At 43.8% G+C, this 25,823-nt stretch overlaps 1 protein-coding gene across 3 annotated transcripts in view; it reads left to right on the top strand.

Annotated features, from left to right (window-relative positions):
• EPS15 (epidermal growth factor receptor pathway substrate 15) overlaps positions 1 to 25,823 on the top strand; it is a 98,884-nt gene that overhangs the window by 2,242 nt on the left and 70,819 nt on the right. For all 3 annotated transcript variants that reach the window (XM_077333777.1, XM_077333775.1, XM_077333776.1), the window contains exon 2: positions 21,693 to 21,734. In XM_077333777.1, the coding sequence (XP_077189892.1) occupies positions 21,693 to 21,734 (42 nt within the window). The remainder of the gene's footprint in view (positions 1 to 21,692; positions 21,735 to 25,823) is intronic.

The following is a 25,823-nucleotide window of genomic DNA, read 5'->3' on the forward strand; positions in this document are numbered from 1 at the left end:
TTCTTTTAAATGGCCCATTTCAAAACTTAGCCATCAACATAGCAGAGTTTTTGTCAGCTGCCCTTTTTTAAACTTCACTTAAAGACACCTTTGTGACTAATAAGCATTAGGAACAGGAGACCGCTGGGTAAGGTAATCTGAAAATTTGAGTGGGGTTGTTACCAGTACGCAGGTTACATTCAGCCCTGCTTCATGCTTCTGGCCAATCCTTAGGAAGATCATTGCCTGGATGCAATTTTGGAGTGGATACAGGCTAGTAAACGGGAGCTTAATCCTGGCAAGATGGAAGTCCCTCTGGTGAGCAGAAGATCTAAGGTGTCACTTGTTCTAGATGGGATTGCCACTTCACTTGAAGGAAGAGGTCTATAGTTTGGGAGTGCTCTTAGACAGTGGTCCCCAACCTCCAGTCCAGGGACCGGTACCAGTCAGTGGATCAGTCGGTACCGGGCTGCATCTCCTCCTCCCTGGCTGCTGCCTCGGGGGCTGCCCTGCCACTCTGCTGCTGGCTCACCTTTGGTGCTCTCCAGCAGCCACCATGGCTGGGGCCCCCTTTTGGCATGGCACTGTACAGCTGCTGCTGGCAGTGCCCTTCAGCAGGCGGCAGGAAGACAGGGGTGCTGGCGGGAAAGCAAGCGGAGCAAGGGCTCATGCGGTGGTGTCCCTCGGCAAAAGACTACCCCCCCCCCCGGGGCCTCAGTAAAATTGTCAAATGTTGACTGGTCCCCGATGATAAAAAGGTTGGGGACCACTGCTCTTGGACACAGGACTACTGCTAGGTAGGCAGGTGGCAGCTGTGGCTATTGTGGTGCATGCCCTGGTTACATTTAGATTAGATTCCTGCATTGTACTCTACAAGGGGTTGACTTTGAAAAGTGTCTGGAAACTTCAGTTGGTGCGGAATACTGCAGCAGGATGCTGACTGGAGTTGGTTGTATGGATCATAGCACTCTATACTTGGCTCATCTACACTGGCTTACTGTCAGTTTTCAGACACTGGTATTGATCTTTAAAATCCTAGATTGCTTGGAGCTACCATACATGAAGGATTTCTTTGAATGCCCCACCTTCTGAGATTAGGCTGGTGGCAACCTGGAAGGTGGCTTTCTTGGTTCTGGCACTAAAACTTTGGAACTCTCTCTTTGGACAGACTTTTTCCATCACCGTAGATGTCTTCTGTTGCTGTCTTCTGTCAGTGGGAAAGACCCTTTTTTGTTTTTGTTTTGTTTTTGTTTTGTCTGGTGTTCCTTCGGTGATCCATCCATCCTACCCTGTGGTTTAATTGTTTTTATGTATGTGTATTTTCTTTAACCTGGAACGTCAGATCCATGAATCAAGGTAAGCTGGACGTGGTCAAACAAGAAATGAGAAGACTGAACATCGACATTTTAGGAATCAGTGAACTAAAATGGACAGGAATGGGTGAATTTAATTCAGATGACCATCAGGTATACTACTGTGGACAAGAATCTCGCAGAAGAAATGGAGTAGCCTTCATAATCAATAAGAGAGTAGGAAAAGCAGTCTTGGGATACAATCCCCAAAATGACAGAATGATCTCAGTTCGAATCCAAGGCAAACCATTCAACATCACAGTGATCCAGGTCTATGCCCCAACCACTGCTGCTGAAGAGGATGAAGTTGATCAGTTCTATGAAGCCCTACAACACCTTCTAGAAGCAACGCCCAAAAATGATGTGCTTATCATCATGGGGGATTGGAATGCTAAAGTAGGAAGCCAAAAGATAACCGGGATAACAGGCAAGTTTGGCCTTGGAGTACAAAATGAAGCAGGGCACAGGCTGGTAGAATTTTGTCAAGAGAATACAATGGTCATAGCAAACACTCTTTTCCAACAACCCAAGAGACGACTCTACACATGGACATCACCAGACGGTCAACACAGAAATCAGATTGACTATGTGCTCTGCAGCCAAAGATGGAAAAGTTCTATCCAGTCAATAAAAACAAGACCAGGAGCTGATTGTGGTTCAGATCATGAGCTTCTTGTTGCAAAATTTAGGCTTAAATTGAAGAAAGTAGGGAAAAGCACTAGGCCAATCAGATATGAACTAAATCATATCCCCGACGAATACACAGTAGAGGTGACAAATAGATTTCAGGAATTAGATCTGATAGACAGAGTGCCTGAAGAACTATGGACTGAGGTTCGCAACATTGTACAAGAGGTAGCAACTAAAACCATCCCAAAGAAAAAGAAATGCAAGAAATCAAAATGGCTGTCTGAGGAAGCTTTACAAATAGCTAAGGAGAGAAGGGAAGTGAAAGGCAAGGGAGAAAGAGAAAGATACACCCAATTGAATGCAGAATTTCAGAGAAAAGCTAGAAGAGATAAGAATGCCTTCTTAAATGAACAGTGCAAACAAATAGAAGAAAACAATAGAATGGGGAGGACCAGAGATCTTTTCAAGAAAATTGGAGATATGAAGAGAACGTTTCATGCAAAGTTGGGTATGATAAGGGACCAAAATGGTAGGGACCTCACAGAAGCAGAAGAGATTAAACAAAGGTGGCAAAATTATACAGAACAACTATACAAGAGCGAGCTTAACATCCCTGATGACCACAGTGGGGTAGTTACTGACCTGGAGCCAGACATCCTGGAATGTGAAGTCAAATGGGCCTTAGGAAGTCTGAGCAACAATAAAGCTAGTGGTGGTGACAGCATTCCAGTTGAACTATTCAAAATATTAAAAGACGATGCAGTAAAAGTGCTACACTCAATATGCCAGCAAATTTGGAAAACTCAACAATGGCCACAGGATTGGAAAAGGTCAGTTTACATTCCAATCCCAAAGAAGGGCAATGCCAAAGAATGTTCAAACTACCGCACCATTGCACTAATTTCTCATGCTAGCAAAGTTATGCTCAAAATCCTACAAGCTAGGCTCCAGCAATATGTGGACCGAGAACTTCCAGAAGTACAGGCAGGATTTCGAAGAGGCAGAGGAACTAGAGATCAAATTGCCAACATACGCTGGATCATGGAGAAAGCTAGGGAGTACCAGAAGAATGTCTACTTCTGCTTCATTGACTATGCTAAAGCCTTTGATTGTGTGGAGCACAACAAATTGTGGCAAGTTCTTAAAGAGATGGGAATACCAGAGCATCTTATTTGTCTCTTGAGAAATTTATATGCAGGTCAAGAAGCAACAGTGAGAACTGAACATGGAATCACTGACTGGTTCAAAATTGAGAAAGGAGTTCGGCAAGGCTGTATACTGTCGCCTTGCCTATTTAACTTGTATGCAGAGCACATCATGAGAAATGCGGGATTAGAGGAGTCACAAATTGGGATCAAGATTGCAGGGAGAAATATCAACAACCTTAGATATGCAGATGATACCACTCTAATGGCAGAAAGTGAAGAGGAACTAAAGAGCCTGTTGATGCGGGTGAAGGAGGAGAGTGCAAAAGTTGGCTTGAAACTCAACATCAACAAAACAAAGATCATGGCATCCGGCCCTCTCAATTCATGGCAAATAGATGGGGAAGAAATGGAGATAGTGACAGATTTTATTTTCCTGGGCTCCAAGATCACTGCAGATGGGGACTGCAGCAAAGAAATTAAAAGACGCTTGCTCCTGGGGAGGAAAGCTATGGCAAATCTAGACAGCATCCTAAAAAGCAGAGACATCACCCTGCCAACAAAAGTGCGTTTAGTCAAGGCTATGGTATTCCCAGTTGCAATGTATGGCTGCGAAAGTTGGACCATAAGGAAGGCCGAGCGTCAAAGAATTGAGGCTTTTGAACTCTGGTGCTGGAGAAGACTCTTGCGAGTCCCTTGGACTGCAAGGCGAACAAACCGGTCAGTCCTAGAGGAGATCAACCCTGACTGCTCTTTAGAAGGCCAGATCCTGAAGATGAAACTCAAATACTTTGGCCACCTCATGAGAAGGAAGGACTCCCTGGAGAAGAACCTAATGCTGGGAGCGATCGAGGGCAAAAGAAGAAGGGGACGACAGAGAATGAGGTGGCTGGATGGAGTCACTGAAGCAGTAGGTGCAAACTTAAATGGACTCCGGGGAATGGTGGAGGACAGGAAGGCCTGGAGGATCATTGTCCATGGGGTCGCGATGGGTCGGACACGACTTCGCACATAACAATAACAACATTTTCTTTAATGGCTTGTGTATTTTATATAGTTTTAATTCTGTTAATGATGAGCTTTTGTTTAGTTTTAATGTTTTCAATGATTTTATTATGTATGTTTTTAATCTATTAGCCATCTCAGGACCTTTATCAGGGCAGAAAGTCAACATATACATTCTTGAAAGAAGAGGCAACCAGGATTACCCCATATTTATTTATATGCTACAATGTTTTTATTGTATCTTTAGTAAAATTAAGATCAACCATGAAAAGTTTAGGATTAGAAAGGATTACCTCCTCCCATATTGTCCAGGCTGCCTCACAATCCTGCTCTCTTCACCTTCAGAGGTGAGGCAGGAGGAACCAGAGACAGGGCTTCTCAGTAGTGGCACCTCACTTTTGGAATGCCCTTCTCCTTGAGCCTCACATGGCATCTACAGTACTTTCTTTTAAGTACCAGGCCAAAACTTTTCTGTTCACCCAGGCTTTTAATTCAGTGGCAGATATTTTAAACACTATTTTAGCCTGGAAACTGTTTTTTTTTTTGTGAGTGCTGCTTTTATTATTTATGCTGAGTTGGGACATTTAAGTGCTGGCTTTTAATATCCTTTAATGCTTTAGTTAAGAGCCTCTTGTGGCGCAGAGTGGTAAGGCAGCCGCCTGAAAGCTTTGCCCATGAGGCTGGGAGTTCAATCCCAGCAGCCGGCTCAAGGTTGACTCAGCCTTCCATCCTTCCGAGGTCGGTAAAATGAGTACCCAGCTTGCTGGGGGGTAAACGGTAATGACTGGGGAAGGCACTGGCAAACCACCCCGTATTGAGTCTGCCATGAAAACGCTGGAGGGCGTCACCCCAAGGGTCAGACATGACTCGGTGCTTGCACAGGGGATACCTTTACCTTTACCTTTAATGCTTTAGTTTTGTTGGCTGCCTTGGTCTGGTTCCTGGAGAGATGACATTAAAATATCAGAGCTACCACAGTTTCACAGGGTCTGCAAAATGGAGCTCTTCCACCAGGCATTTGGTTGAGACCAATAACAACACCTGTTGGGCTCCAAGAACCCCCTCCCATCCAGATATACTAATTTTACGAGGGTGTGACCATAATGGTACTGGGATTAAATGTTCTGTGAGTAAACATTACCTCTGTTATGTTATGTGATGGTACCGCATTAATGATACTTCTGTCGTACTATGTTGTATCATGCAATTTATGTTCTTTGTAAATCGTTCTGATCCACAAGGGAGGGCAGTATATAAATATAAATAAATAAATAATGAATAAAACATTCTAACTAAAATGAATAAATAGCAATAAGTAGCACAAAATCCTGGAGGCTCAAATGAGTGTGGCTTCTAAATTTTTTAGTTGGCCCAAATTGGATCATTAGTGAATTGCTAGCATATATAGTTCTCTGCAGGAAAAATACATAAGTAACAACAACATTTATGCAATGCCTTTTATGCATGTGTGGAAATCAGTCTTGTGTAACATCTTTCAGCCGATGGAAGATCCTGGTAACTTCTTTGGAGCTAATTAGAATTGCGTATTTAACAGGAAACCCAGCCATTATGATTTATGCTGGTGTTATCTATTTGTTTTCCATGCTCATCATTCTCATGCTTTTATCTCTTGCTCCAATGAATTAATTGAGGGTTTTTAAATCAGTGTTATGTGCTCTACGAGGCATTAGATTAGATGGTGGTAGTTGATTTCCTGAACTGGAGAGAATTGGTTTTGGATTCATTGCTACATATAAACATTGCAGACAAAGTGAGGTTCAATGCTGCTATTGTGTGCAGGCTAAATTCGCAGTTCCCTTAAAGTTGACAGTTCCTTTAAAGTTGAGTTGATTTCACATTTCTGGGATTGTTTATAGTACTGGCAAATGGAGCTTGCTTAAGCATCGTAGAAGAAAGCCTGTATGGTGCAGTGAGCAAAGTCCACATGGCGGACTTATGGGTGCAATAAGGACTTTGGATGTGACATAAATTGGAATTCTATATTGGGAACGTAATTCAGATCTGGACTGCAACAAAATGGAGCTTGGAACACACATACCCCTACATACACAAATTGTTTTTTCTTTCTGAAAATGCTCTTGAGAGCCCCTGTTTGCCCTTGTGGGTACTTGTAAGTTTCACCAGTGAGACTAATAGCATCTCCCAGGATGCTTTTGGGTCAGAAAAAAGGTGTATGTGTGAGGAGCTTGTGCCCCTTTTATCTCTGTGCCATCGTCCTGATGGGGCTCTTGCATGGTTAGGAATTTTCCCAGCACAGAACTCCAAGCTGCATATCTTCTGCTAATCCAGGCAGACCTTGTGACATGTGAACTAGCCCTTAAAATATTGCGTCTAGGTATAGAAATTGCACATTTGGACTGTTGGCCATGAAGCTTCCTAATGGTGAAAAATAAACTTGCATTCTATATATTGTGGAAGCATTTTGAACATGTTCACTGTTTGTGAGACACTTTATTTTAGGGAAGAAAGTGTTTGTTTCCACACTTTGAATGCAAGTCTCTCTCCATGTGAGTTTCTCAGCCAGATTTACTCTGAGTCCCCTGGAATATGAGCAAGATACGAATGGCAGTATTTGTCAGTTAATCCTGAACCCCAAAATTGTAGAGGGCATTCTGTCATATGAACTGAGAAAACAGCCCTTAAAAACATAATAGAATGGTATATCATAGGTGACTGACCCTTTGCTGAATTTTCCAGTTTACATGTGTGAAAATGCCGTATAGTGCCAAATGGAATCAGAAAAACAGCTTTTTTCTTTCACTTTGTAGCAGGACTGAAAACTATACAAAGGAGCTTGAGATTCTAAGTATTTGCCCCTATGCAAATGTGGGTTCACCTATCAGCTAAGGAATATATAAGTATTCATTTGTAGGTAAAACTGTAATGCTGTCTAGACTAGGGGTTCCCAAAGTGGGCAGGATGTCTCCCTGTAGGCAGTGGAAGGATTCAGGAGGGCGGTGAGGAATTTTGGGGTGGTAGGGGGACAGAAGTCTAATTTTTCCTGCTGTGGCTCTGTTTTCTGAGAGACATTCCAAGGTGGCTTGCCATTGCCTGCCTCTGAGTAGTAGCGACTCTGGACTTCCTTAGTGGTTTCCCCATCCCACTGTTGATCAGGGCCAACCCTGCTTAGCTTCCTGAAGAAAACAACAGCTTCAGAAGGTAGGCTGGATGGGATCACATTCCTGTTGAACTCCTTCCCACCTCAGGCTCTTTCCTTACCAGGCTCTATCCCAGATCTCCAGGAATTTCTTAACTTGAGGTTGGCAACCCTTCCCCAAAAGTATACATCTTGAACTCCCGTGAGACCTCGCGAGACCTTCTGCTTATAATCTGTGACTGTTTAGAACTATGGAAAAATTAACTAAGGCATAGTTCCTTTACTTATTAAGTGAAGGTAACTCAGAGATACTGAAAGCAGTCAAAGAGGTTGAAAAGGAAATCCAAGACACCAAGAAAGAGCTCTCAGACAGAATCAACGGTTTGAAAAAAAACAGCTGATGAAAACACAACTCAGCCAGCAATACACCAAACGAGAATTCAGTGTCTGGAAGTTAATCAACAGGAGTGGGAGAGAGCTAGGAACGTAAAAATCAAAGGCGTCTTGGAAGAATTTGGGAAAACAGATTTAAGGAAGGAAAGCACCGAAAGCCTGGAAGACTACTTAGAGGAGAAAAAGATTCGGATTGACAAAATATACAGAGTCTATTCAAAGGCGACCGCACGCAAGAAGCAATCAAGAGACACCTTTCTGGGACCTGACAGCAAGGTGGCAAAAAATATTCCACCCAAAAAGCTTCAGGCAACGCCGCTGAGCTCGGTGGATCAAGAAGCACAAATACTTCAAGACCTGCCAGCAGATACATCATGGAAAAAAGCACAATTCCATCTTTTGCGACCACCTGAAGAATGTGACGAACATTGGAGGAATTATCTGGTCTCTCTTAGGAAAGACAGCAGCAACCTTTAGGTTAGGGCCAACATACGATAGGAACTGACTATATATTATTTGGGATAATAATAGATTGTATTCTTATAAGTATTAACAATTACTTGGCTATGAAAGACAACAGTAACTTTTAGATTAGGACTAACATGCGATGGGAACTGAATATGTTTTTTTTTTTAAGATAATAACAGATTATACTCTTCCATGTATCAACAATTACTTTCCCAGCTGGTTGTTTCTTTTTCTTTTTATCTATTTGTAAGCGCTTTCTATACAATAAAAATAAAAATAATAATTAAAAAAACAAAAACAAAAGTATCCATCTTTGGGAGACAGGAAAAACTTTTTCCTGCTTGCTCTTGGCCATGGGATTTTCCATTGCTTACTTGCTTGCTTCTCTCTCTCCCTCCCTTCCTCCCCTCCTTCCCTGCCTGTCTTGTCTTTTTCCCCAATGAGGACCCAAAGTGACTTTTACAAAGGTCTTTACTTTTTTTCCCCAAGACTAAACTATGGCCGTTGCACAACAACCAAAAAAAGAAGTGTAGGCAAAATAGTGTGCTTTGAATTTGCAGCAGACCTAACACTAGGAAAGAGGTGTGTGTTCATATGTGTATGGGGGGGAGAGGCGCTAGGAATGTGGTCTTGGGAGCCAAGGGGCCGGTAACCCCAAAATGTTTGGGAACCACTGATTTAGACGGATCTAATCCCCAGTGTACATCTGTGCATGCTAGGGCTTTCACATGTGTACTTCATCCATATACATTTGTGTTTTCCCATGAATTTCCCTTTTGGGGGGCATGAAATTACTCACGTAGAAAACTATCACATTGAAATAAGTAGGAAGAACTTTCCAGACTTCTTCCATCAGAAATCTCACGTGCATAGCTGCTAGACCAGGGTTCTTGTGCTGTGGATCTTCATTATCTCACTCAAAGTAAATCTAGTAAATAAAATAGATTATTATAATAATGTTGTGAAGTGTTAAGTCATTTCAGGTTTCAGCTACTTAGCAGCTGTTCCAGTTTGTGTGTGGCTCATTTAACTTTACAGTCGTGCACAGTGGAGAATTAAATTCTGCGTTTATTATGCTTTTTGGATACCATGTGACAGCAGTCCAGCACTGATGTTGCAAAAAGCCTAGTTATTAAATGTTTGAACATCTTATGAGTATCTTTTCTATTCAGAACATTCTATCACTACTATTAATTTATATTGTCCACATTATGTTGCTTAAAACATTTGAAATTGAAATGACTAACTCATGTTTTCTTTATACAGCAATAAGTTATATATTACAAATTAAGAAATAACTGAGACAAAATGCCAATAGACATTTATGTGCTTCCAAAAAAATTTAAATGAGTGACTATTATCTAAAATAAACACGACCCCATTTATGCAAACAAGGATCTTTTTGTTAGCCTATGATCGTATTGGGAGCGCATTAGTGTTCCCAACAGATTGCTGTAACATCTGGTAAATTCAATTGATTTTGACACTAATAAATAGCAGTGTGAATTTAAACACTCTCTTAAGCTGGCACAGGGTAGTTCTAATTTTACATGAATGCGTATAACTCAAAACAGAAGCTGTACTATAAATAGTATGAATGACCTGGAGAAAGCTTTGCAATGATCACATCATTCTGCAAATAATACAGATAATATGATTTCATGGTAGATCGCAATTTTGACTTTATACATAAGTGCAGGAATGAGATTTATATGCACACTATAGTTAAGCCTGCTTTAAAAGTGGTCAGGAAGGAGGCAGCAAGTCCCCCCACCTGCCAGAGCGGGAAGAGCTGGGAGGAGGACACGTTGGCAAAGTCTGGCTGAAAAGCAGGCAAGGACCTGCCCCTCTACCAGCCTTCAGCATGCATCCTCAACCTGAGAAGGCAGTAGGTCCGCGAAGGCAGGGGGTGGGGGGAGAGTGCGCAGTGGGGTTCCTACTGCCTGGGTGAGTCCAGGAGGGCATGGCAGATGAGTGCACACATGGCCACCTGCCAGCTGCCTAAGAAGCAAGGATGGAAGCGAGCAGAGCAAAGGCTTCCTGCCACCCACTGTCAAAGGGAAGAAAGCCATAGGCACGGCACAGCCTCTCTCAACATCCCATTCAGGCTCCAGCCCTTCCCCCAGTGGACTGGCCAGTCTTGGCCTTGGATGGTACAACGCAGGAGTGAGCTGAGGGTAGTGGAGGCAATGCAGAGTTCAGGCAGCCAGCTTGCAGTCCCACAGCTGACTGGCAGGAGCAGAACAAGAGGAGACTGGCCAGCAGAGGATGGGAAGGGAAGCAAGGCTGTTAGCGGACACTGCAAGGACCCCCACTGCACAGTAATTCCTGGGTTGGGGAGGAGTCCAGGTAAGGGCTGCAGCCACTAGTCGTGGTGAGGGGGCAGGCAGCAGTGGTATTGCAGACTTCCTAGCTCCAATAGTACCGAGGGGTTGGGCAGAGGTGGCAGGCAGGCTTCCCAGGCCCCAGTAGTGGCAAGGGGGTTGGTGACAGTGGCGCAGCCTCAGCAGAGAACGCAGGGAGCCTTCTGATGCTGCTGTAGCAATGAGGAGGCAGGCATGGTCTCAGCGGTGTACAAGCCCTCTGACTGGCCCTTCCCCCCAAACGCCAATCAGAGGGCCAGAACATCATCAGAAGTACCCTGCACATTTATTTTATATAAACATAAACACAAACACGGACACGGACACGGACACTCACAGACACAGACACACCTGCACCAGTTGCCAGGAATTTGGGAGTGACATTTGATGCCTCCCTCTCTATGGAGGCTCAGGTCACCAATGTAGCTCGGACGGCATTTTTCCATCTTCGCCAAGCCCGGCTACTAGCGCCCTACCTGTCCTCGGAACACCTGGCCACAGTGATCCATGCAATGGTCACTTCCAGATTAGACTACTCTAAGTCGCTCTACGCAGGCCTTCCCCTGTCTTTGACTCGGAAGTTACAGCTGGTCCAAAATGCGGCTGCCAGGGTCCTCACTAGAACACCTTTGAGAGCCCACATTCAGCCGGTGCTTCGTCATCTGCACTGGTTACCAGTCTGTTTCCGAATCAGATTCAAGGTATTGGTATTGACCTTTAAGGCTATACGCGGCCTGGGTCCCGTCTACCTGCGGGACCGCTTGGTTGCTTATGCCCCCCGCAGGGCACTCCGCTCTGCGGGTATGAATTTACTGGTTGTCCCGGGCCCACGGGATGTTCGCCTGGCCTCGACCCGGGCCAGGGCCTTTTCAGGCCTGGCCCAGACCTGGTGGAACGAGCTCCCAGAAGAGCTAAGGGCCCTGCAGGATCTACCAGCTTTCCGCAGGGCCTGTAAGACGGAGCTCTTCCGCCAGGCATATGGTTGAGGCCAGGGCAGCTCTCCCACTAATCCATCAGAGGATCCCCTCCAATATTGAGATCTCTAACACCGAGATCATGGTTAGATGTATTGTACTGGTGCCACCCTCTTCTGAACATTATTCTCTCCACCAGGCTGAACTAAGATCAGAATTGTGACCACCGCCGCTATATGTTATGTGATATGTTATATGTAACTTTTAATTGGGGTTTTTATGGGGATTTTATTGTGTTTTAACTATTTATGTTGTAAACCGCCCTGAGACCTATTGGGAGAAGGGCGGTCTAAAAATTAAATAATAATAATAATAATAATAATAATAATAATAATAATATATACACATATATATACATACACACACACACACACACACACACACACACACATATATATGATTGCAAAAAAAGCCTGTTGTCCCTAAAAATGCAGGCAAGTCGAGGCCTGGCCACAGTGGGCCTTCTTAGGGTGGGGGGCACTGGCAGGGACTCCCTTCATCCTTCCGCCACCTCATTGATAGGCGATGAGTCCCAACACCTCACAGCACCCTCTTCCCATTTTATTTCCATGTTCAGATATGTGCCTATCTTAAATCTAGATTTTTAAAGAAATATACTGCATTGAAAAATATGTACTATGTACTATGTACATATTTTTTGTATAGGGTTGGGTGTGAGTTGGGTGAGGCTGAGAGAACCCTGATATCGCTGCTCGGTCAGAACAGTTATGTCAATGCCATGGCGAGCTCAAGGTCACCCAGCTGGCTGCATATGGGGGAGTGTAGAATCGAACCCAGCATGCCAGATTAGAAGTCCGCACTCCTAACTACTACACCAAAAAAGCTGGGTATAAAATCTCAAGACCAGACTTCCAAATAATTGTAAAGGGATAGATGTATTAGGCTCTTAACACAGCAAGAATAGACAGTAATCTACTGGTAATTTAAAGACAGACCACATTTTATTCCAGCATAAATGTTCATGGACTAATGCAACATGATGCATTGTTCACTAGGACTCATTTATATGTGAATTGAGGCAAAATAAACAGTAGGGCTGTTTCTCACAAAGTAATTTATTGTTTAAAAACAAAGACTGGTATTGTGAAGAATTCGGCTACTGCTAGCAGTGCAAATAGAAGAAGAGTTGGTTCTTATATGCCGCTTTTCTCTACCCGAAGGAGTCTCAAAGTGACTTACATTCGCCTTCCCTTTCCTCTCCCCACAACAGACACCCTGTGAGGTGGGTGAGGCTGAGAGAGCCCTGATAGGTCCATTATGCACGGGGGGAATAGCACACATTCGGGGTGGAATGGCGGCGACTAAAATCACTGATAACGCACAGTGCCGGCTGCAACAGGCCGTAGCTTCGGTTCATGCCGCCAAAAAAGCTGCGTTAGCAAAACGCGGAAGAAAGCGCAGCTTCCGGGTGACCGGGGCTCAACCAGAAGCGGCGCCGGGGTCGCCGCGTGCATAATCGGTCACTCTGGGTTTTGCTGCCGTTGCATCCCGTTCCGTGCATAAGCGGTTTGCTTCGCTTCTTCCCCCTCCGCGTTTTCCATGTGACCCGAAATCGCCGTTTCGGCGGCTGTGCATAATGGGCCATATTGCTGCTCAGTCAGAACAGCTTTATCAGTGCTGTGGCGAGCCCAAGGTCACCCAGCTGGTTGCAGAATCAAACCTGGCTTGCCAGATAGAAGTCTGCATTCCTAACCAATAGACAATCCCACAAAACATGGTTGGCAGGTTATTGATCAAAATTGTTGCATATCTGCCTCCTCAGATGAGGTCCCCAGAGGGTGCGCTGAGTTCACCCTCCATCCCTGCAGAGGCCTCAGACTGAGGGGGGTGGAGGTTAAATCTTCACCTTGATCCACCTCCTCCTGGGACTTTCCATTCACTCTTCCGCCCTTCTCTCAGAACTAGTTGTGTGGAGAGACAAATAGCCCCAGCCACGTTCTCCTTTACTTTGGCTTGGATGAGTTAAAATAATTCCTCACTGTCCCTGGAAGTCCCTACCCTGCTCTCTATTTCATAGGTAACTAGCCACTAACAGAAAAGATTTGTAAATGATCTGCATTCTGTACCTCCTCGTGGCCGACTGGGCTGTGACCTCCTCTGACGTGCCTCTATCAAGCCATGGGCTATGGAGCCATAGCTTTGGTTTCTGGCCTGCCAGGGTTTATAGACATGCCATTACTAGCCTTGCATGTGCTGCCCTGAGGATGTCTGGTCCCAAAGTAACACTTTCCTCAAGAGCCATAGGCAAGCCATGTTTCCTCTTCTCTTCCCTACTGAAGGCAGCAACCCCACCCTCCTTGCCTCACTTTGGCAGTGGTTGTTGAACTAGTGTTAGAGCCTTCATCTGGCTTTGGACCGTGTACTGTATGATGGTGAACAATCTGCTTTGCTTCTTCCAGGCCACTTTAAAAGGTGATATTAAACCAAACATCTCACATGGCTGTTCTGATCTCTTTTTTTGTATAATTGAAGATTAGATTAACCGTTGGTAAACCTTCCTGTTGCACATTATGCCCTGAGAGCACCATAACTCTCCTTGCTAAATAAGCCTCCAAACAGAAATATTGGTTTGCATAAATAATTCAGTTCTTTGTGCCTTTTGCAATGTCAAGTTTTTAAGGAGATAACAGTTGCAAATATATTGGTGTACGTATAAAAGTGTACGTATAAAACTTACTCAGGATAAACATTTGTTTTGGGGTATGTTTGAAATGGGATGTAAACCACAGGATCATTTTGTACAAGTACCTACAAAGCTCTTGGTCATGCTCCTGGCTTAGTGATTTATAGGCCATTTTAAATCCTTGAACCATTAGAATATTTCTTTGCCAGGTTTTGCCATGAAACTTTCTATTCTTAAGTGTTATATGTATTGAAGTTGTATTGTTAAAGTAGAACAGGGACCCTAGGCAACCATTCATAGATAAAAAGGCAACATCCCACTTTAGGAAGAAGCCTTATTAGACTGGAGAAAGGCTTCTGACTTTATTGAGTGAAGTGGAATATGAGTACCTAGTGGAGAAAGGGACATTTATGTAAATCAGGACAGATAATGAGCATTCAGCCTTAGTTTCCATGTACTTTTATTAGAGGACAACAGGACTGAATAGATCCTGAAGTAGGTGGGTGATGCAGTGATGAGGGTATTGGGCTTATTTCATAAGGCTTATCAACATTCAAGAATCTCTGGGGCCTAAAACAGCTGGTGCTCACTGCCTTAATTAGGGGACACAGTTGTGTTCCACAGCAAACTGCACAGCTTGTCTGCATTGGAAGACTGTAAGCCTCTCCAATGCCATCAGTATTCCTTGTAGGATCTCTAGATGTTGGGAAAAGAATTTAGATACCTTTGCAAGCTTCTCATTGAACAGAAAATGTCATAGCTTGCATGTTTGCTGAATAGACAGTCTACATTCCTCTTAAATTTATGAAGCTGCAGGATATGAACTAACATCTGTTTCCTATTCAAATGTAAGTTTGGTTGCAGTAATGTATTGCTAACAAAACTATGACATTGCTATAGTTGATGCAAGATGAGTGATTAGTAATTCCTTGGAAAATACTACAGATCAGTGAATTTAGATTTATGATGACTCAGCAGTGGTTTAGCAAAACTATTCTCTCTTTGAAACTGCGTGTTAAAGCAACACTTAGTATATTCAAATGAACTTTCTAATGTACAGCATTGTGTATAGAACCTCCCAAAAGCCAATGTTTTAAGCAATTTATAGGAAGCAAGCAGGGGTGAGAGGGACTGTTGTTTTAGTACAATCAAGTTGGGTGATTCAGATGCATCTTTTAGTGAATTAATGTTTTTCTCAGATGTAAGAATGTGACAAGCAGATAACTAAATGCTAAGGTACATCTCACATTTAAACAGACACTTTGGAGAGTGTTTACTGGATTGCTGTAATTGCTCAGATTGGTTGATATAGATTTCTCAATGTTGGCCCAGTTTCATGAACATGGCAAATATCTGTACCGTTTCTCCAATGTCTTCTGGCTAATATCTTTGCATTGTTTCTGCTTACCCCATCTCAATCTTAGTTTGATGTCCTTCAGTCAACATACCATCTCAGTTAAAGTTCCTCTCTGCCTCCTACATGGTGTACACACACTTTAGGCATATGAATTGTTGGTCTAAATGTGCTTGGGTGCTATGGGTGATAGCTTTTAGAGTGTAGTTCTTATCGTTGTTACTGGATACAAATGGGATGGTCATCAGAGTACTGAAATAAATAATACAATAATATGTACAGCTGTAATGGCAGTCTGGATCTCTTGACAGAAAGGATATCTGGTCTGGAAATGGTGGTTGTTAATGTCCAGAGGCTATGCCTTTTTGGTAATCTATTGTCAAATATCTAAGCAATGGTTAAAGCTGAAAACTGGGGGGGGGGGGCAGAGAGAGCATGAAAATGTTCTGCTTTCTGAGAAACCAAGGTTGAACTGACTGTAGCATCAGAGAGAGGTGCTGGGAGATCATGGAGCTTAGAACTTTCGAAGCCACCTAAGTGGACCTACACATTCTGTTTTGCTGTAGTTAAGTTTTTACTTAATTGGACCTCATATGGCCACAGATTATCAGGGCTAATTGTCAACTCCTGGTTAGTAACACCAATAGATAGTCCATACATCTGATTGGTCAACTAAAATCACGCCAGTGCGGATCATGCATAAAGTTGCAATCTTTTATTCTAGTTTTGCCCTCTGTCTGAATCTTAACTAACTTTGAGACACCTTTTGATTCAGGTAGGCAAGATTGGGTGGACAACTTTTTAACCTTGATTTTGAAACTGACTTAGACTCAGTCTTGTTAGGGTAACATCTAAAGATGGGGCCAAGTGCTTAGATTTGTTATTTAGCTTTCTTATTTTGCCTTACAATTCACTGCTCTTTTATTGCACATTCTTGCACTGTTTTTGAAGTACATCACTGTAATTATACTTTATGGGGTTCTTGAACTCTAGGTTTTCAGTCTGAATCTACAATTTTAACCCCTATGTCAGGTTGATAGACTGGAAACAATCACTTCTTAGGATGAAAGCGTTTAATTTCCAAGCAGATCGATACCTTAGACTGGTGGTCCCCAACCACCGGGCCGCAACCCGTTGCCAGGCCGCGAAGGCCCTGGCACCGGGCCACGGCTCCCTCCCGCCCCCCGCTGCAGTAAGAAACTTCCCGGGCTGCAAGCTTGCGGCCTGGCAAGCTTCTTACTGTGGGGGGGGGAGAGAAGCAGGGCCACACACGTGCAATGCACACGCGCGGCCGGGATGCACGCACATGCACAGCATGCGCGGCCGGGCAATCGCTCTCCCTGCTGTTGCTGGTCCCCAGCCTGAAAAAGGTTGGGGACCACTGCCTTGGACTATCAAAGCTGAAACTGGCAAGTACATTCAAAAGATAGTACTTTTACCCCAAAGTTTTCCCGCTCAAAGATGTTCCCACTCCCATTGAGGGTGCCCCCCTCCATGTCTGGGTGCAGTCTGGGAAAACAGCCAGGATGATAACCCAAACCTCCCCAACCTTGGTTCTGCTTGCTACAGCTACTATACAGATAAGACTGTCTGGTAATGTTGCAAAGGGGAACAAAGCAATACACAGAATACAAAAGGCCAAAGCAGACAAGCTGGTCATACAGAATCAAAATGGATACACACTGGTTCACAAATGTCATGGCAGCAATCATGTGATTCTGACACCCTATTGGTTATAGCTGCCAAAGTAACTTTGTACTGGAATTCACATTGAGTGTGCAACCTAGCAGGGCTGACCGTTAGTTATTGGATCCAGGAGGGCTAAAAACTTGGCCTCTGGCTGTCTGGGACGTTAAGGGAACTAGTTGATCCTACAATGAGCAGGGGGTTGGACTAGATGGCCTATATGGCCCCTTCCAACTCTATGATTCTATGATTCTAGTGTCAGTGATACCCTGGGGGGGTTCTCAGCAGTTTTGTCTTGCCCTATCTGTCACCCTAACAACCTTTGCAATGTTCTTTGACATTTAATGTATTCACTAAATATGGAAATCCTTTTAATGTAGTATTTTGACTAGAGTAAATAACATGTTAAGCAAATAACATGTATATCTGAGTCATGTCTCAGATTTGTTGTTTTACTGTCAAGTCACAACTGATTTACGATGACTTGTGGGGTTTTCAAGGCGAAAGATGTTCAGAGGTGAATTCCCATTGACTGCCTCTGCTAATTCCTTGGTAGTCTCCCTTTCAAATACTGACCAGTGCCAACCATGCTTAGTTTCCAAGATCTAGTGCAGGGGTAGTCAAACTACGGCCCTCCAGATGTCCATGGACTACAATTCCCAGGAGCCCCCTGCCAGCGAATGCCAGCGAATGCTGGCAGGGGGCTCATGGGAATTGTAGTCCATGGACATCTGGAGGGCCGCAGTTTGACTACCCCTGATCTAGTGAGTTGGGCTATGCTGGGCTATTCAGGTCAGGGCATGTCTCAGAAAAATTTTGTAAAATATGTAAGATTTGTCATATTGGAGGGTGCCTCAAGGTGTATACAAGTTCATCGTACAAGTTCATTCTCCATGAAACGCAAATAGATACTTTCTGGGTTAGTATTCTCCACATGTAGCTTTCCCACTGTACTTCTTTGTCTCTATCCCTGAAGCCAGACACACAGTATCCAGCTGACTGATGTACCAGTCTACCAAGAACATTGGAATGAATATGAAATAGGGGGGGAAGAGACCAAATGGCAAGCTTGCATTTCTTGGCTGAGCGTGATGTCTCTTTTACTTTCATTCTTTGCCAGAACAGTAATTAATCTAGACTAAGGCTACATTCATTATAACTGGTTGCTTCAGAATTAGAAACCAAATCTTGAATGTTGCTTTAGCAAATTCAGGAAATTCTGTTACAACAAAAACAACAGAATTCATGGATTCTTAAGGTATTTTGTAGATATAAGAGCTCACATAACCAGTCCAATTGAAATGCCATTTTGCTACCTCTGCTCCTGAGGTCCCTTTAGTGGTGGTTGGTCACTATTGTTAAGAGTAATTTAAATTGATTCCATTTGAGAATGCAAAGAAAACACTGTGAGAGGTCTCAACTCTTGCCCATCATGACTAATCATACCTTAGTTATGGCAGGTTGACTATAAATATATCAGTTTTGGAGAGTTTCCTGTAGCCATTTTGAATTCAGCACCTGTTAGGTTTTTCTTTCAGAAGTGAGTGCTGGATCCTGCTGACACGATAGGTCTAAATCTGATTGTGCCAAGATAATGTAGAAGAAGAAGAAGAGTTGGTTCTTATATGCCGCTTTTCTCTACTCGAAGGAGGCTCAGAGTGGCTTACGGTCGCCTTCTCTTTCTTCTCCCCTGTGAGGTGGCTGAGGCTGAGAGGGTCCTGATATCACTGCTTGGTTAGAACAGTTTTATCAGTGCCGTGGTGAGCCTAAGATCACCCTGCTGGCTGCACATGGGGGAGTGCAGAATCGAACCCGGCATGCCAGATTAGAAGTCCGCACTCCTAACTACTACACCAAACTGGCTCTCTTTTTTGTGAAGCAGGCATCCTGATCCATTTCTGTTTGGCTTTCAGCTGGGTTAGGGGTTGGAAATGGCCTTGATCTTCCTGGTAGATGCACAACATTGAAAAAAGAATAAGAGGAATGTTAACCGTATTGATTCCTCGGATATTTTAGCAGTTCTGCATCACTGCTGTCCATTGTATGTTTCTCGATCACCTCATAGAATTGGGGATTACAACTTGTGACACTGCTTTGAAGTGGTTCCACTCCTTTATGAGAGATAGGTTCTAGAAAATGATCCTGGAAAACTCCTTGTGTAAAGTTCTGCCGGTTGTTAACAGGTAGATCTAGAGTAGGGTTGGGCGCTTCAGCCACCTAAGCAGCCGTTTGCGCCCAAGGCAGCCAGCGGTGCGGTGCAGGGGGGAGGGGTGGTGCGGGCGCTGACTGGTGCGCCTGCACCTGCACCACCACCCCCCCCCCACGCCACAGTGCTGGCTGCTTTGGGCGTGAACGGTTGCTTCAGTGGGCGAAGCACCCAACCCTAATCTAGAGTACTCCTTGGGAGCAGAATGTATGTTTGTGTGGAATCCAGACTTTAGGATCTATTACACACTCTTTTTTGTCCTCTTGCATGATTTATGCTAAGAGTTGATATGATAGTACCTCTTCATGGCCACATTTCCAGATAGCGCAGTTGATCAAACATCTTTTCAATTTTCTCTTGAGGAATTATAAGACCTCAGAAATTGTAGTGAAATGTATCTCAAAGGCATTAAAACTTTGTGATAAAATGCTGAAGCCATCCTGAAATGTTGAATCTTTGCGTAGATGTTTCTTTAAAATTTAGCAATGGGTATACTACGAGTTTTATATTTGGAGGGTTCTGATTTATATTTTATTAACTGTATTGTGGAGTAATTTAACATGTGCATTAGGTAAACAACAAGAAAAGTATAACAAGCCATCGATGGCAAAAATTACATGGTCCTCCTTAAAACAGGAAGGCCCTTGCAAGGGGGAAGCAGATGTTCAGGTACCAGTGCCAAGGGGGACCCATATCTCCTGCTCTAGCACTAGCCCCGACCATAGACCTGGTGGAAGAGCTCCATTTTGCAGGCCCTACAGAAAGTAGTGAACTCTCCAAGGACCTGCAGCTCCTCCAAGAGCTCATTCCACCAGGTAGGGGCCAGGACCGAAAAGGACCTGGCTCTGGTCGAGGCTTGGTGAGCATCCCTGGGGCCAGGAACAATCAGCAAGTTGGTACCTGCATAGTGCAAGGCCCTGAAAAGGGGCATATGGCAGAAGACCGGTCCCTCAGGTATGTGGGTCCCAGACTGTGAAGGGCCTTAAAGGTCAATACCAAGACCTTGAACCTAATCTGGGCCACAACTGGCAACCAATGCAGCTGCCTCAGCACAGGTTAGATATGGGCCCTCCAAGGTGTTCATATGAGGACCCTAGCAGCTGCATTCCGCACCAGCTGTAATTTCCGGGTCAGGGTGAAGGGGGAGGCCCGCATAGAGCAAATTACAGAAATCAATTCTGGAAGTGACAGTTGCATGGATCACTTAGCTAGGTGTTCAGCTGACAGGTAGGGCACTAGTAGCTGAGCCTGGTGAAGATGAAAAAAATGTCTGGCTGGCTGCCTTCTTGACGTGCCTCCATAGTTAGCGAAGCATCTAAGGTCACCCCTAAATACCTGGCATGCAATGCTATAGACAGTTGCGTCCCTGCCAGGAGGGGTGAACGCGCTGCCTGATCTGACCTCTTTCTTCCCAGCCACAAGACCTCCGTCTTAGAGGGATTGAGTCTCAGGCGACTGCTCAAGCCATCAAGTCATGGCTTCTTAACATCTGTCAAATGGTTCCGGGGAAGATCAGGGCCAACATCCATAAGGAGATAGAACAGGGTGTCATCAGCGTACTGATGGCAAAACAGTCCATAACTCCAGACCAGCTGGGCCAGAGGACGCATAAAGATGTTAAAAAGAGTAGGGGAGAGTACTGCACCCTGCGGAGCCCCACACGGGAGTAGGCAAGACCGCAACAGTTCATCCCGCACTGCAACCCTCTGAATCCAGTCTTTGAGAAAGGAGTGTATCCAGCACAAGGCTATGCCCCATATCCCCATGCCGGCAAGGTGGTGGATCAACAACTCGTGATCGACCACATCAGATGCGGCCAACAGATCTAACAACACAACGAGCCACCTCGATCCAGCTGGCACCGGAGATCATCCAATTCTGACCCCGTGGTCAGAACAGAAGCCAGACTGGAATTGGGACTAGTATCTTTCAGTCTGCCATAACATTCTTCATTTTCGTTATATTGCTATATAAACCTACTGAAACCCCTACAGTCATCTTTGGGCCCTCCTTTGGGCGCCCCTGCCTTTTGTGATTAGGCAGATGACAACTTGGGAGAAGGCCTTTTTGGTAGTGTCACCAAAACTCTGGAACTTGCTCCCAAGGGAAATTTGTCTGTCCCCTTCTTTGCACCTTCTACCAGTGGGCAAAGACTTTTCAGTTTTGTTTGACATTCCCTCAGTGATTTTCTGTATATGAATCTTTATCCATTCCCATCTTGCAATATAATCATTAATTTATGTTTTTAAGTATGTATTTTGGAAGGGGACTTAGACTTTGATGTTGAGAAAAGCCATTTTTTATTGATAATTAAAGATTTTAATGAACGCTTGAGATGAAGTTTAAGAAAACATTTTTTTTACTTTTTTCTGCAGCTGTCAAGTGCAAATCCTGTATATGAGAAGTACTATCGACAGGTAAGTTTGATTACATCCTGTGTTTCTTATTTCTTTCTAGAATTATTTACTTCGATTATGTCCTTCTTGAATTATATACTTATTTTGGTTATAAATATATTATGTTATGTTAAATAAGAAAAGAAAATGGTCCCTCTGTATTTTTGCCTTTAGGCTCTGAGTCAGCTAAGTAGTTTGATTCATGGGATATTATTTTATCAATTTTTAATACAGTGTGCTCCGTTCATGTCATGCATGTTTTATACAAATAATTATTTATACCCATACAAACTGGCAACTGTGGCTCACAAATGGCAATCACAGAACTAAATGCTTTATATTGTTCCCCACTTGCACCACATAATAATTGATTTACTTCATTATAAGAATACAGTAAACTTCATTATAATACCTCCCTGTTGGAATAAACTATCATCATCATATACCTTTAATAAATTGAGTACAATTCAGACACTATCCAATGGCTTGTAGCAATCTTTTATGAGTTTAGTGGAACTACATATGGTTTATATGTCCTGTGTTGGACAATTTTTGAAAATTTTAAGAATTAAAAATAAAAGACTGTGGTCGTGAGTATTATGGTGGTCACCAGTATTGTTATAGCAGGCAAAAGTCTATTCTGAATTATTTTCATAAGTGTTTAGCAATTTCTGTGTTAGGCCCAAAGGTTTACTGCTTGTAAGTCATTTTATTGAAATTTCAAGTCACTAGGCACTAACTTATTGAACTGGTGGAATAGGTGTTCCTTTCAATTAAGTTATGAAGATATATTCAAGTAGGTAGCTGTGTTGCTCGGAAGTAGACCAATATGAGGAAGTATATGTGCACACAAAAGTTCATACCTTGAATAAAACTTTACTGGTCTTAAAGGTGCCACTGGACTCAAAATTTGTTCAGATTTATAGTGCCAGCTACTGAGCCAGGCCCAGTTGCAGAGTGGATAAGATCAAGGAACTTGCACTGGACACTATATTTTCCCCATTATCTCTCTTCCACTGTTTCCTCATGTTACCCAAAATGCTTGTGATTGTGGGGGTACTAGTTGTGCAAGAGGGGCAACCAAGATCTTTTCCTGTGTGTATACAGGAGTCCAATTCTTTAGTGGAAACCCTTGTAAAGAACCAGTCCAGAAATAAAACAAAATGACTTTATTGAAAATAGATTAAAATAAATTAATAAAAAACAGTATATTTATTGCAAACACGTATACCACACCTTTCTCACACACTAAGGGAGTTCTGAGAAAACGGGACAAATGTAAATTATACTACACCGGTCCTGGAGATAGATGAATCCAGAGAGAAAGAAACATGAAGTTGGTGTCCAGCATCTCCTTCCAGAAGCAACATCAGATGTACAGGTTACCAAAGGAAGCACACTATGTGGGGCTGTGCAAGGGTTGATATACAGTGTGAAATTTCCCCACAGGAAGCAGGACTGAAACTGCCCCACAGGGTGATATAATGTGATGCAAGTGATTGGTGACTGGTTATAAATTATAGACAATTTGATCTGATAGCTGAGCTGGTATGTGAAATAACTATAGTGGGAGGGTTGGTGCTGTGTCATGTAAGCCCATTGAGTCCAGCAATACCTTGACTAAGCATATCCTTGGAATCTGAGGAACATGGTTATCTGTTCTCTGCCTAAGTCTGTTTAATGGTTCATATTATCTAGCCTGGAGAAGACTCTTGCGAGTCCCATGTACTGCAAGGCAAACAAACTGGTCAGTCCTAGAAGGGATCAGTCCTGACTGCTCCTTAGAAGGCCAGATCCTGAAGATGAAACTCAAATACTTTGGCCACCTCATGAGAAGGAAGGACTCCCTGGAGAAGAGCCTAATTCTGGGAGCGATTGAGGGCAAAAGAAGAAGGGGATGACAGAGAATGAGGTGGCTGGATGGAGTCACTGAAGCAGTAGGTGCAAGCTTAAATGGACTCCGGGGAATGGTAGAGGACAGGAAGGCCTGGAGGATCATTGTCCATGGGGTCGCGATGGGTCGGACACAACTTCTCACCTAACAACAACATTATCTAGCCAGGAAGCATTCCAGGAGAACACAACTATGCATTGCTAAAGCAAATGAGATGCTGCTAGAGCAGGCTTTCTTAACCGGGGTTTCATGATACCCCTGGAAAACTTTTCCGAATGGAAGAAGTTAATCATTTATATATTTTTATATTTCTATAGATGACCATATATAGTCATGTTGATTCCCCTCACTCCAAATGGCCAATGATGGGCCTTTAGAGAGTGGGAAGGGGAGGGAACCTAAGTAGGAATGTACACTGCTATGCTCCCCAACAATATTCTGACTATCATACTACTGGGATTTCTCAATGCCTGAAGAATGTTTCAGGCATTTTTCAGTGGTAAAAAAGTTGAGAATGGCTATGCTAGACAGAAGTCACACAGAACAAGTAGACTGCTTGGGGGCAAGGAAGCAGGACTGGTAATAGATAAAAGAGATTCTAGTTATCCTGATGGGATATTCCTTTCTTATATACATTCCATGGACCATGGCTGGAAGGAGTGTTCTCCATTGTTCATGTCCACAGTGTGCACATTTTAGCTAGTAGAACCCAAAGGAGTCTCAAAGCAGCTTACATTCTCCTTCCCTTTCCTATCCCCACAACAGATACCCTGTGAGGTAGGTGAGGCTGAGAGAGCCCTGATATTACTGCTTGGCCAGAACAGCTTTATCAGTGCTGTGGCTAACCCAAGGTTACCCAGCTTGTTACATATGGGGGAGCGTGGAATCAAACCCTGCTCACCAGATTAGAAGTCTGCACTCGTAACCACTACACCAAGCTGTCTGAGTCAGTTCGGGCAAGTTTAAGGAAGGAAGAGACAGAAAGAGAAGAGATGTTTGATTCTGATCAAGTCCATACAGGATGGAGGTTTGGCCTAGTTTTCCTAGATTTGCTAGTGAGCCTTCTGATCCCATAGTCAGTCTCTGCCAGGCCGATTTCTGTGTGCACCAACCTATGCAAAATAAATTATGGACTAGGTGTGTGAGAATGGCTCTGAGTGAGGCATTCTTCAATTATAGGGCTACTTTTTGGGCTAACACTCATGCCAGAAGAAAGAAAACTCTGAATTCTTTCCTATTCACCCACCAGCACTCCCAGTCTTCAACTACCGTATTTGCCGGCGTATAAGACGACTGGGCGTATAAGACGACCCCCCAACATTTCCACTCAAAATATAGAGTTTGTTACATTACATTACAGTACTATGGGCCATTATGGGCAGCTATGTCTATCCCAACTGAAGTGCACCCGGCGTATAAGACGACCCCCCCCCACTTGGAGGCATGTTTTTCAGAGGAAAAAAGTAGTCTTATACGCCAGCAAATACTGTATATTTATTTCACTTGTAACTTGCCTTTCTCCATATGACTCTAAGTAGCTTACCTCATTCTCCTGTCTTCCATTTTTCCTCACAATAGCTCTGTGATGTAGTTTAGGGTGAGAATGTATGACTGGCTTAGTCACCTAGAGCAGTGGTCCCCAACCTTTTTATCATTGGGGATCACTCAACGCTTGACAATTTTACTGAGGCCCGGTGGGGGGGGTAGTTTACTCTCAACCACTGCCCTAACGCTCTCTGATCGCTATGGTAATGTTTAAACATCCCTTCAAAATAAGATACAGACACGCGACAACAATGAACATAAGGAACATTTTATTTTCATGGAAATTTTAATTCATGACAATGACAAATCAATGGGAACCCTGAGCTTGTTTCTCTGCAGTGAGATAGTCCCATCTGGGAGTGATGGGAGACAATGACACCCAAAGTGTGTTGTAAATGGCCGGGGGGGGGGACGGAGAAGGCGTCCTTCGCGGCCCACCTCCAATTAGTCGACGGACCACATGTGGTCCGCTGCCCACAGGTTGGGGATCGCTAACCTAGAGACCTTCCAAGGCAGAGTGGTGATTTAAACCTGAAACTCTAACCAGTATACCACACTGGCTTTAGTGGGGTAGATGCTGTTAAGCAGTAGCAGCAACCAGCCCTGGTTGAATCATGCAAGTCACATAGTATCAGGTCACTCAGAGGTTGTTGCCAGGCCTGGTCCTAGTG

This window comes from Paroedura picta, chromosome 4 (assembly GCF_049243985.1).
Source record: "Paroedura picta isolate Pp20150507F chromosome 4, Ppicta_v3.0, whole genome shotgun sequence".
In the NCBI taxonomy this organism is placed as follows: domain Eukaryota; kingdom Metazoa; phylum Chordata; class Lepidosauria; order Squamata; family Gekkonidae; genus Paroedura; species Paroedura picta.